The sequence below is a fragment of the Octodon degus genome, unplaced genomic scaffold, assembly GCF_000260255.1.
Source record: "Octodon degus isolate 3935 unplaced genomic scaffold, OctDeg1.0 scaffold00008, whole genome shotgun sequence".
NCBI lineage: Eukaryota > Metazoa > Chordata > Mammalia > Rodentia > Octodontidae > Octodon > Octodon degus.
Genome location: NW_004524584.1, coordinates 12,168,035 through 12,179,655, shown reverse-complemented (window position 1 = coordinate 12,179,655; position 11,621 = coordinate 12,168,035). Strand labels below are relative to the sequence as shown.

General features: G+C 54.6%; 2 protein-coding genes across 3 annotated transcripts in view; both read right to left on the bottom strand.

The window, feature by feature from the left end:
• Window positions 1-3,523: 3,523 nt before the first annotated feature.
• Ghrl (ghrelin and obestatin prepropeptide) lies at window positions 3,524-8,515 on the bottom strand. 2 transcript variants are annotated; one of them, XM_023705307.1, is made up of 4 exons: window positions 8,386-8,515; window positions 8,143-8,256; window positions 4,228-4,333; window positions 3,524-3,626 (listed from the first exon to the last, which is right to left on the bottom strand). In XM_023705307.1, exons 1-4 carry the CDS (start codon window positions 8,491-8,493, stop codon window positions 3,607-3,609), a joined length of 348 nt encoding a protein of 115 aa, XP_023561075.1. In that variant the 5' UTR covers window positions 8,494-8,515; the 3' UTR covers window positions 3,524-3,606. The 2 variants fall into 2 exon arrangements, with proteins under 2 accessions (XP_023561075.1, XP_012373005.1); XM_012517551.2 differs by having other exon boundaries at window positions 8,143-8,253.
• A 1,478-nt stretch (window positions 8,516-9,993) lies between these two features.
• Sec13 (SEC13 homolog, nuclear pore and COPII coat complex component) overlaps window positions 9,994-11,621 on the bottom strand; it is a 22,622-nt gene continuing 20,994 nt past the window's right edge. Inside the window, exon 8 of the mRNA XM_023704507.1 lies at window positions 9,994-10,153. Within this exon, the coding sequence (XP_023560275.1) occupies window positions 9,994-10,153 (160 nt within the window). The remainder of the gene's footprint in view (window positions 10,154-11,621) is intronic.

The window sequence follows — 11,621 nt, the reverse complement described above, 5'->3', positions numbered from 1 at the left end:
GGCCACTGTGTGGATGCTGTTATACAGTGAGACCTTGCTAGCTGGGTGTGAGAGTTTGGGCCTTGTTTTTCACTCTGGATTTTGGGTGGCTGATTTGTTCTTGCTGTGTGGCCAGAATGCCTCTGTATGTCCCTATCTTTGGCTGTATCTTTCTGACAATAAAGTGACGGATCCTCCAGCCACCTCCTGTGTTGTCCATGTCTATTGAGATGTGTCTGAGTGTTACTGGTTTAGTCTGGCAGTTGGCCAGCTTTACACGTGGACATCAGAAAGCCTGAGACATTCTTACATGTTCCTGAACCTCACAGCACTGTTACACAGTGTGAGAAGACCTGGGGCATGTGGAGGTACCACACCTTTGAGCATTAGTTCCCACTTCAATGCCCAGGAAGTCAACTGCGTTTCTGTGTGGGGCTGCTTATTTCTCCAAAGCAGTGTGGTGGGAGGAAACTTGTCACAGGGTGCTGATAAATCAGTAGTGCTGGGTTTTGGGATGTGAACTCTGATGCTTCTAGGTAAACTTCGGAAGACCGCCTTTGCATTCTTTGTGGGGTCTTGTCCTTAGTCTAGTGATGCACACTGGATGTATGCTTTGCCACTCCTACCCAGCAAATTTTCACACATGCACAAATTGGAAGGGAGGCTTCCTGGCCCTGAACCAATCAGAATTCTCGATCCTGTGTTTCCTCTGTGTTCTGTGGCTTTGGCCTGCCTACTGCCTGGTGGAACACATGGTTGACTATTCAGTGATAGGCTGTTCATGGCTCATGTGCTGCTCTGAGCTGCTTTCCTTTTTTTTCTTTTTTCTTTTTTTTTTTTCTTTTTTTTTTGAGATAGGGTCTCACTATGTAGTTCAGGCTGGCCTTGAATTCACTATGTGGCCAAGGCTGGCTTTAAACTTGGTGATCCTCTTCCCTCAGCCTCTGCACCCAGCTTTTCTGGCATTTTCATCTTTTGGTTGAGTGTGGACTCATAGTAACTGAAGTACTGCCAGTACTCTAGTTTTTGCATCATTTTTATAAAACAGAGTAACCACTGGGATATAGAGCAGGTAAATAAGCAGACTGTCAGCTGGCCTGTGGTGCCCAGCTCCACCCAAGTCTCTGCTGTTTGCTAGTGATGTTAAGTGGGTTCAGGTTTAGTGAGGTAGCTGGGGTGGATGTCGGCTTTTTTTTTTTTTTTTTTGTTCACATGACTCCTGAGTGGTTCTTAGTGCATACCTGCCCATGTGTGACATGTTCAGCATGTGCTTCCTTTCTAATTACAAAACACAAAGTAAGAGGTTTTTTCGTAAGGGGAATTTTTTTTTTTTTCAGCAAATGACTTGATCCCTGCCGGGTATACAACCCACTCCAGCAACCCTTGCCTCAAGGTTAGTGATACCTCAGTGATAGGACGCTTGCCTAGCATACGCAAAGTCTAGGTCACCATAAAACAGCAAGCAGGGGCCAGCCAGATAGCTCAGTGGACTAAAGCGCCTGCTTAGGCAAGTGCAGAGCCTGGGGATTTGCTCCCCAGCGTGTCGTGCTGGTCCCACTCCTGGGGCACGCTAAGACGTTGACTGAGACTGGGCATAGTGTTGCGTGCCTGTAATCCTAGTGTTTGGGAGGCTGAAAAAGGGAAGATTTTCACTGAATCCAATCTGTGTAGTGAGACCCTGTATCACATACACAAAAAATAACTTTAAAGACCCAGGAAGTAGGGAGTCCCTAGACGCTAGGCAGCAGGGCCAGGGAAGCAAACTGGTTAGGTGGTGGTGGGTGAGAGCGTGAGTCCACAGTGTTTGCTGTGTGTCCTTGGGGAAATTACTTGGTTTCCCTCAACTTAGTTTTCTACCTTCAGTAGGCTTGCCTGGTGTGCAGCAGGGACACAGGAAGTGGCTGGGATGCTCAGAGCCTCTGGCCGGCACCCTGCCCCATGTGAGCAGTTGCACTTCATCCTGTCCTATGGTACAGAGTTGGTGCCCACCACTGCTGCCTGTACCCTATGGCCACCCAGGAGAGATGGGCTGTCCCGGGCCAGTGGGGGCAGGGAAGGAGGCTCTCTGTTGGAGGATAGGAGGCATCAGGTGAGAGCCTGGTTTCTGTCTGTCTGGCCCACTGAGTGGGCACTGTTTCACCAGCCTCCTTCACCGTGGCCACTGAGTACCAAGTAAGAGTGGGGTGTGGATGAATTTTGGCTTAAGTGTGCCAGACTGCCGCACTAGGTGCCCTTGGCAGGGCCTGGTTGGCCTGGTGGGGAACGTCCTTACCTTGCTTCTGCTCCCTTTGTCCCTCCCACCCCCCACCTCACTGCAGATACCTTCAGTTGACTTTCCATCTGGTTATGACTAGCTCAGGCTGGTTCTTGTGTGGGGCCAGCAGTGAGTGACACTGAGTTCTGAGTGTCAGTGTGGTTGGCTTAAAAAGGGAAGAGTGTGTGTGTTGTCTGCCCAAGGGACAGACAGAGCTGGCAGCAACTGAGGCCAGAGTTAGGAAGGTCAGTGAGAAGCAGCAGGACCCCTTTTCCAGGTACTGTAACCTTGTTGAGGACTCTTCTGGCCAGGCCTAAAGTCACACCTACTCTGTGCCTGGCAGGGTCACTGGCCTGGATGGTCCGGTTGTCTCTGTTCTGTAAGAGCCAGGGAGCGGGTTTTATTCTGCTGTGGGTTCTTAAGGCAGGGGTGGGTCCTGAGAGTCTGCGTAAGAAGCAGGGGTGTTGATGATACCTGTGCATACCCACTCCTCAAACCCATTGGTAGTGGAGGTTCAGGTGCCACCAGGTCTGGCTGGTATCACTGCACTGGGTGTGGGTGGCCTGAGTGTGACTCAAGGAGACACCTGGCCCTACAGACAGCGTGTGCGTTTTCTGCTGCATGGGATTGTAAGGATGGTGCAGGGGTGGAACTTATCCTTCCACACCAGCACAGATTGACACTGCTCTGCATGGGTGGCACACCCCATCTGTCCCTCGCCAGAAGACAAGCTTCTGGCCCAATTTAGCCATGGGACTGAGGGTGAGCCCCTTGTCCACTGGGAGCTACAGTTGGGAAGTGTTTTGGGGTAGCCAGCTGCTATCCAGGAGGCTGCCCAGGTGGCAGCTGGTGGCACCAGAGGAGGACTAATGCTTGGCCAGGCAAAGAGGGAAGGAGAGGAGGTTTTCAGCCCTGTCTGATGAGTTGTTAAGAGCCACTGTTGAGACACCTACTGGTGTCTAATTCAAAATTACTCTTGGGCAGTCTCATCCTGCTGTGTCATCTTGGTGACTGACCTCAAGTGGATGCTGATTTCGATGTTATCACCTATGCATTCTGCATCCATCAGTGTCTGCTGGCTCTGACTGAGCTCCAGGTGCAGTGTTGCTGCCCTCAGACCCTCTGGTGTCAGTGAGTTGCTCTGTGTCCGTCTCCTCCCTCACTTCCCTCATCCTATTGCCCCCTCCAGAGCCCTTCTGTCCTGCGCCTCCAGGAGATTACAATGCCAGGCTTCTCTCCAATGGAGTAAGCTCCCAGTGTGGATATTTGGTATGCAGTTGGAACCTTTATTCACCTCTTAAATAGCACAAGGGTATTGGGAGTTGTTGCAGAAGCACTGGGAGAGGACAGGAAGATGTAGCTGTCCTGCGGTGTCACTTGTCAGTGGAGGCCTCTGGAATGGAAGAGGTCAAATCAGATCTCGAGGGCCCATCCTTCACTGGCCTGCAAAGGTGGCTTCCTTCCACAGTGCTGACATGGAGCTGGAAGTCGGACTTGAGGGTAGCTGTGACCTTGGGCAGGGCCCTCATCTGTGCTGTGGGTGAGCACTACCCTGACCACCTCACGATGTGGGGCGCATAGTGCTCACTGGGCTTGTGAGGAAGGTGCTTTGCAGATAATTGTGCCCCCTCCATCATGGAAAGATTAAACAAAACCCAAAGCCTTGCTTGTTTGTCTGTGGAGCCTGTTTGGAATGTCGTCATGGCCCTTGGATCTTTGCTTGAGGACAGAGCTAGAGGTAAGGTACCTTAACACTGAGGGGGCTTGCTCTCTCCCAGCAGCCCTGATCACTGATATATAGAAAGCTGAGGTTCAGCTAGGCTGAGCCAGTGCAGGGGCTTTGAAGACAGACTTCCTGTCACCCCTGGTGAGTCACTCAGCAGTCCCCAGCCTCCTGCACTGGCAGCAAAGAAAAACTGGGGACACAGGTGTAGGGAAGAAATCTCTCCAAAGGAGGGCTGTGCTGTCTTTGGGATCCCATGCCAGTGACTCACCTTTGGCCTCTTCGAGGACATCATGAAGAAACTTCCCCAGGGCCTGGCCATGCTGTTGGTACTGCGGCCCTGACAGCTTGATGCCGACATCAAATGGGGCATTGAACTAGGAGAGGGGGTGATGAGGGAGGTGTCAGAGGCTGCACCCCATGCACACCCTGGCACAGACACAGCTCGCCAAAGGAGGCTTGGGGGTGGGGTGTGTCTGCAGATAGGCCAGGTGACACTCCCCCCTCTGCCTGAGCCACCCTGCTTTCAGCTGCTCCTTTACTTTCCGGTCCCCCACGTTTTCTGGCTTCAGCCTCTTGTGGGTTGCTAAAAAGCTGTGGAGTCCCCTAGCATGTCCTCTCTTCTGGTTTTGAAGGACAGGAGATTGAATTTGTTTTGTTTGTTTTTGTGGTACCAGGGATCGAACTCAGTACCTTGCGCTTGCCAGGCAGGTGCTCAAGCCGCTGAGCTATATCCCTGGCCCAGGAGATTGAATTGCTGTCAGTGGAAGTTTAAACCCTAGCAGGGAGGCTTGAGTGTGTGGCGTATCTACCCAGCATGCAGGCTGCTAGCCCAGAAGGTGATCCAGCCCCTCCTTGCCCAACTTTCTCTTCTCCTTGTCCTGCCTCTGCCTCCATCAGCTGTGCTTCCGTCTGTGGACACAAGAGACATCAAACTGGAATCTGGCTGCTTCCTAGAAGGGAGCTTCCAGCCAGGTCCTTTCTTCTTTCTGTGCCTCTGTTTTGCCCTCCTCTGGGACAGTGTCTCCTTTTCTTGGTTTCCAAGCATTCTCTGAGATGGTTCATTGCAGGTCACAGCTTTGGGGAAGACAGCAGAGAGCTTATGTGTGGCAGTGTTATAGATCTTCCTTCGCAGAGAGCAAGGACTGAACTCTAGCTCTGCCTTGTCAGTGGGCATTGTCAGCAGATGTCTGCATGTGTCCACGAAGGCCACTTAGTGCTGGAAAGGAGCCTGGTGTTCTGGTCTCCCCCACCTCACAGTGAAGCCCAGGAAGGCTTCAGGACCTGTACAAGGGCATGGAAGGGCTCTGAGCCCACCCAGCCCCAATATGCGAGGGCTGTGGTCCCATCAGTCTTTGTGGCCTGATTCCTGCTGTCATGTCACATCTTGGTGTTCCTTGAGGCTCAGAAGTCCTGATGTGGGAACTGCCATGTGGTTTCCTTGAAAAATGTGTCTCACCTTGAAGGTGGTGGAGGGCTGATTGGTGTCTTTAGGAAACTGGCACTTCTTGTTCTTTCCTTTGGACCATGCCCATTTTCCTTCTTACCCTGGGCCAGTGAGGGGTGCTCAGACCGTCTGCCAGTCCCCAAGGAAGCAGCTGGCTGGTCTGATGGGGGATGTGCCTCAAGGGACCCAAGCAAGCCCTGGAGCACAAAGGTGGCCCATGTGTGGTCCATCTGTTCAGTGCAGGTCGAGGTGTTTGTCTCAAAGCTCTTGCTGTTCTATGTGGGGGATCTTTGAGAGCGATGGAAGGGCCTGAGATGGGGAGGTGGAGTCAGAATGGAGGAGTCTGGAGGCACTCAGGGCTCGGGCTGTGCCGTGGACTCCTGAGTCCTTGCCAGTTGTACCCCTGGCTTCCAGGCACCCTTGCTGGCTCTGGCCAAGGGCTACTGTTTCTCCAAGGCCAGTTAACCTGATGCTGGGCTTCTTGGTAGCTGGCCTGGGCTTGAGACTGCTTTCCCACCTGAGCTAGTGGAGCTCCTTGCCTTCGGGAAGCCTGCTGCTGTGAGCTTGAGGGCTGCTGACCAAGACTTCCACACCATGGAGGAAGGCTCCTATCTGGGGAGGGTCACAGAGGATGGCCTTGGGGAGCTCCAGGCCACTTTCCTGTGACTGGGACTGGAGCAAAGGACAGGACCTGGAAAGCTGCAGGGTAAGACTCCTCCTCAGACAGCAGGAGGGCAGGTTTGTAGTGGGCCCCAACCAGGGCCCTGGCTGCACCCCTCCACGCCTCAAATTTCCCTCTCTGAATAGATGTCTCCTGTCTACACAGAGGATCATAACACCATGCCTGCGACCCTGTGGATTGATAGAGATTCAGTAGCACATAATAAGGTAGGACGTCAGCTGAGGTGTGGCTCAGTGGTAGGAGGCTTGCCTAACATAGACATGCCCTGGGCTCGATTCTCAGTGCCACAAAAATAAAAAGGTAGAAAAGTTAGCAGAGGAGACCATTGCATGGGTGAGAGGCCTTTCCTGCCATGTCCTGGGCACTGGCTCAGAGTCCTCTTGCCTGCCTTCTCCACATACTACTCTTGCAGCCCTTCCCTGACTGCAAGATCGAGGAGGGTCTGGGGTCCAGTGGGCACAGTCAGCATGGCCAGCTTCCTGGAGACCAGAAAGCTGTGTCCTCGGGATAGCCCTGCCGTGTTCAAGGGGCTGCGGGGCTGTGGGGCTGTGGGGTTGTGGCCTGTGCATTCCCCGCCACACAGGTGGCATCTTCTGTGGCTGCAAAGGCTTCAAACCTAGCCCATCCCAGGCGACACTGCCCCCTCCCCACGCACAGCTCCCCAGATTTGAGGAGCTGCATGTGGTGAATAGCACCCCTCTGTGCCCCTTGGTCAGTCCAGGGACAGCCCTGCCCCAGCACAGCTCCAGGAAAGCCCCCCACTCATCCCAAAGCCTGCTGTGACCCTCATCTGGTAACTGGAGGAGCAGGTTGCACTGTGGGAGAGGTGGTGACATGGGACTGCTGTGAAGATGTGCAGAACTCCAGGCACAGGGCACAGGGCACAGGGCACATGCCTGCAATCCAGTATCCCAGGAGAAAGGCAGGAGGACCACAAGGTCCAGCCTGGCCTGAGCAGTTCAGCAACTTAGCAAGACCCTGATGCAGAATTTTAACAAGATGGACTGGGCATAATGGCTCACACCTATAATCCTAGCACTCAGGAAGCTGAAACAGGAGGCTCTCTGTGAATTTGAGGCCACTCTGGGCTACAAAGTGAGTCCAAGGCTAGCAAGGGCAGCGGTGGAGCTCAGTGCAGAGGTCTGAGTGATGGGCCAGCACAGAGCAGGTGCAGCAGTGGGCGTTGCTGGAAGAGCTCGAGACCCTGCACGGGCTGTGGGCCCAGCCGTTGAGGCATGGATGGGGTTGGCAGAGAGCAGAGCCCCTAACAGCAAGGCAGCTGCACTTTCCACTTGTGACCTCAGTCCACATTGAGGGAGCACAACATGAGGGGCGCAGCAGGGCAGCAATCGCCGCTGCTGGCTTACCCGAGGGATCCCAGCCTCGCTCAGCGACCTGTGTCCCCTAAAGCTTCCAAGCTAGGGCCAGCCTCAAAGACAGCCCCATCTCATCCTTTTACTCCTTCCTGCTAATCCTGCACTGTCTCTGCAGGTTTTCCTTGTCCCGTACAAGATTTGTCACAGCCAAGTGTCATGGTGCACTCCTATAATCCCAGAGCTCTGGGAGGCTGAGGAAGGACGATCCCAAGCTTCAGCTAAGCCCTGGCACTTCAGTGACTCAGCAAGACCCTGCCTCAAAATCAACATGGGCTCATAGCTCAGTGTAAAGGTACTAGGTTCAGTCCCTGGTACCAAAACCAAACAGGCCTGATCTACTTTGTCTACACGTGGGGGAAGCAGTCTGCTCCCCTGTGTTCCTTTCTGTCTCCAAGCACTCCATCCCTGCATTCCGGCCTTCGAGGCCCCTCTGAGACCGCCTGGTCAGCCCCCTCCCCCAGTGCCTTTCCTCCCTGATGCTGTCCTATGCTCCTGTGCTCTTATGGAAAAGTTACTTCTAGATATTTTTTTCTGGGGAAAGACTGCATGGAGTTGTGTGCAAAGCTCAGCCGTTGGGGCTAGTTTATAGCTTCTGGGCAGCTTGGGGACAGTACTCTGGTCACAGCTGCCTCTCTGCCCCACACTACAACCATGAAGCCCTTGGATCTGCGGGGCACAAACCTGGATCTCCAGGTCCTCTGCCACGTCCGCCTGCCCTCTGCCCTCTGGGTGGAGCCAGTCTTCCAGCGCTCGGGGCTGTAGTCTGGCAGATGGCTTCTTGGACTCCTTCCTCTGCTGGGAGGGAGAGAGGTGTTCCTTAGCCCCTGTGGCCTAAGGAGTGCTGTGCACTGGGGGGGCGGCTTGGCTGCTAGCGAGTGGCAGGATCTGTATGTGGTCACAGCAGGAGCCAGGGAAAGCACTCACCTGGGCTCTCTGATGCTCGGGGCTCAGGAAGCTCGAGCCAGCCATGGCCAAGTCCACCCAAAGCACGCCGAGGAGCAGCAGGCTGCAGAGGGTCCCCGCCGAGATCATGCCTCCGTGGATGGGATGGGACAGCTGGGCCTGAGGGGAGAGTCTGGGGCAGCTTGCCACGCCCTCAATGGGGCTGCTGGGACTTTTGACTTGTGTCTGTGACTACTGAGGAGCAAGGGCCCCTCTGGGCATCCCTAAGGTGGGAGAGAACAGGCTGTGTGCTGCCTTCCAGAACAGAGCTGGGCAGGAAGCTCCACTAAGCTGTAGGATCTCTGAGGCGGATGGAGGCTGCAGCGTCTGCCCCCGACTCATCTCCCAGGCCTAGAGGAGCCTGTGCTGGGATTTTCTTCACTGGCTGAGGAAGCCAAACCAGCAAGGTCCCCTGAGGATGTGGGGGTTGGGACAGCACCTGCAGAAAGCTACTGAGCAACCAACCTGACCAAGGCCATCTGGTTGAGATATACCCGCTGAGGCCCAGGGGAAAGAGTGAATGACCAGCACGCACATACAAGCTAAGCCTGGACACGCACGTACACACACAAAAGGAGTCAACGGCTGTACCTACCTGGACTCTGGTGGAGGTGGTGCACAGGGCTGGGCCGGGCCTTATATAGGAAGACTACTGTTTGCTTTCATCCAGTGAGCCCATCTCCTAGGTGGCCCAGCTGCCTTGGGCTGACTGACATTCCTTGGAAACCAAAAATGCCCCCTACCTCAAGAACGATCAATCGATTCAGGCACCCTTGAGATGGCTGGGTTGGCAGGGTACAGCATGTGTGTGCCTGCCCCAGCTGACCCTGCCCACAAGCACAAAGATATGGCATTTGGGGTTGTTTGTCTATGTTTTTGGTCTTTTTTTTTTTTTTTTGAGACAGGTTGTCACTATGCAGTTCAGGCTGGCCTTGAATTCACTTTGTAGCCCAGGGTGGCCTCTAACTAGCAGAGATCCTCCTGCCTCATCCTCCTGAGTACTAGGATTGTAGGTATGCACCTCCACACTGGCCTACTGTGGGGTTTTGTTTTGTGTTTTTGCTGTGTTGGGAATGGAACCTGGGGCTTCATGCATGCTTAGCACTGAGTTACACCCCTGGCCGGCTGACAGCAGAGGCTGCTCCCTGTGCTAATGGTGCCCATTCTGGGCGGGACCTGATCACAGCCAGAAGGGGCAGTCTTGTGTTGTGGGCCTGGCTCGGGTCCTCCTGTGCTGTCCCCATAGGCAGGTCACATCACTGATTCCCCAGGCTTAGGGCCTACATTGCAGACCCCTAAGGACTAGGGGTTGGGCAGCGAGGGCATTTATAACCCGGAAGAACCCACCAGAAGGTAACGGCTGGTGTCGCCCATACACAGGGCTTGGGAGGACGTCCCTCACCATCGCCTGGAGAGCCCGGCGGCCTGGGGTCCTGGCTTCCTGGGCATCATCATGCTGGTACCCAGGTCGAAGTGAGCTGTCTCAGAGGGCCCCAGCTATCTGGAGGGATGTGCGGGGAGAGACAACTGCAAAGTGAGGCGAGAGCTGGGAAGTCTTCAAAGCCCCGGGAAGAAGCTGTACTCTGTAGTTCACTGGAAGGTAAACTGATCCGCCAGGAGGGCTGTGCCTCCCCCAGAGCCACACAGCTCTGAGGCACACTGCGTCAGTGTCTCTGATTGGCTCTCCTCGGCCAGCAGCGTGGTGAGCAGGACACTGGCAGCAAAGTCGATGTCCACATGACTATGTGACCTACCAAAAGGACTGGGGGTGGGGTGCAAAGTGAGGACAGCTGGAAGCACAGGCTGGGCTGGGCCGAGCCCCTCAGTAGAGTGGGGGACTAATGGGGGACTAACTCATGGAGAACAGCCCATCTTTAATCCCAGAACAGTATGACACCAGGGCCCTGGGACTCTGTCACTGTCTGAGCTCAGCCCTTTGTCCTGGAGATGGAGGCTGGGGAGAGAAATCTGAAGCCCTCAGAAGGGACCTGGAGACTTTTCCAGACCACATCCCCCAGCTCTCCAAATAGAGCTCCCTGAACTCTGGTGAGTGGTGCAGGGTGAGCTGCCTTTTGATCTTAGATACCTGGCCTCGAGCAAACACTGGCACCCACATTATCTCAGAACAGTGTGGCCCCCTTGGAGTGGCACCTGGCCACATGCTGTGGAGTCCAGAGTGACAAAGGTGGCAGGAGATGAGATGCCCAAAAGGCTGCACAGCCCACCACAGCTGTTGGATGGGGAAGAAGTGGGGGTCCCCAGGCTTCGGCTGGCCTGGGGGGAGGGTGTGAGGCCACTTCCAGGCTCTGTCAAGCCTGGATAATGAGCTGGCCCTGGCCAGCAGTGGTGGCTTCTGCAGCTCAGCAGGGCTGGGTGGCATTGGCTTCTCTGTGGTCTCGGTGGGGGGCAGGTTTCCTCCCAGTGTTCCCCGAGGAACCGCCCAGTGCAGGCAAAGGCCCTGTCTCTGCTGAGCCCAGCTGCCTGTGCGTGCTGCCTGAGGGCGAGTTCTCCGTCCTACTGAGGGTTAGATGGCTCGCCATGCACTCCCCGCTCTGGGACACTGGGGAGCAAGCCCAGGGCTACCGTACCACTAGGCTACATCCCGGCCCTTTTTAGTTTGAGGTAAGAGTCTTGATGAGTTGTCAAGCATGTACTTGAACTTTTGATCTTCCTGCCTCAGCCTCCTAAAGAGCCGGGATTCCAGTTGTATGCCACTGTGCCTGACTTACTTTTTAAATCAGTTCAGCCACTTTTGTCTAACAGAGGCCATGTGGGGTTATGAAAGAAGTTTTATTCCTGGAGTTTGGGGTTGGGTGGTTTCTTTCTCTCCTGACTCCCATGCCTTCTAGATTGGCACTTTCCAGTAGAACCATGACACTCTCCTCCTGAGGGCTATCCTCCCGAATATAATAAATGTTCTAGTTTATTTAACCTGTATGTCAGCTCAGTGTAACTCATTATTAGCACAATATTTGACTTGTTAAAATCTCAAGCTTTGAAGCTCAGCAGTTTGACTCTGGCAGCACATTTGGGTGGGAGCAGGCGCCCTGCAAGTGTCCCTAGCTACGCCAGCCCCAGGCTCCGCGGTGAGCCCTGTGGGGGCTGTGGCTCTCGGGCTGGGTGAGGCCCAGCTCCTGGCCCCAGGCCTGTGCAGCTTGCTGGATGCTGAGGAAGCACTGGCAGTGCAGACTTTTTAGGTCTTATCTAGTCCGTCTGGG

Bases quoted from the DNA above. Each gene is read 5' to 3' on its own strand.
- Ghrl (XM_023705307.1), bottom strand. From the start codon at position 8,493: ATGATCTCGGCGGGGACCCTCTGCAGCCTGCTGCTCCTCGGCGTGCTT. The intron at 4,334-8,142 runs GTTTGTGCCCCG...CCCCTCTCCTAG, and splicing joins CAGAGGACCTGGAGATCCAG to TTCAATGCCCCATTTGATGT. The intron at 3,627-4,227 runs GTGAGTCACTGG...CTTCCATTCCAG, and splicing joins TGTCCTCGAAGAGGCCAAAG to AGGCCTCCACTGACAAGTGA.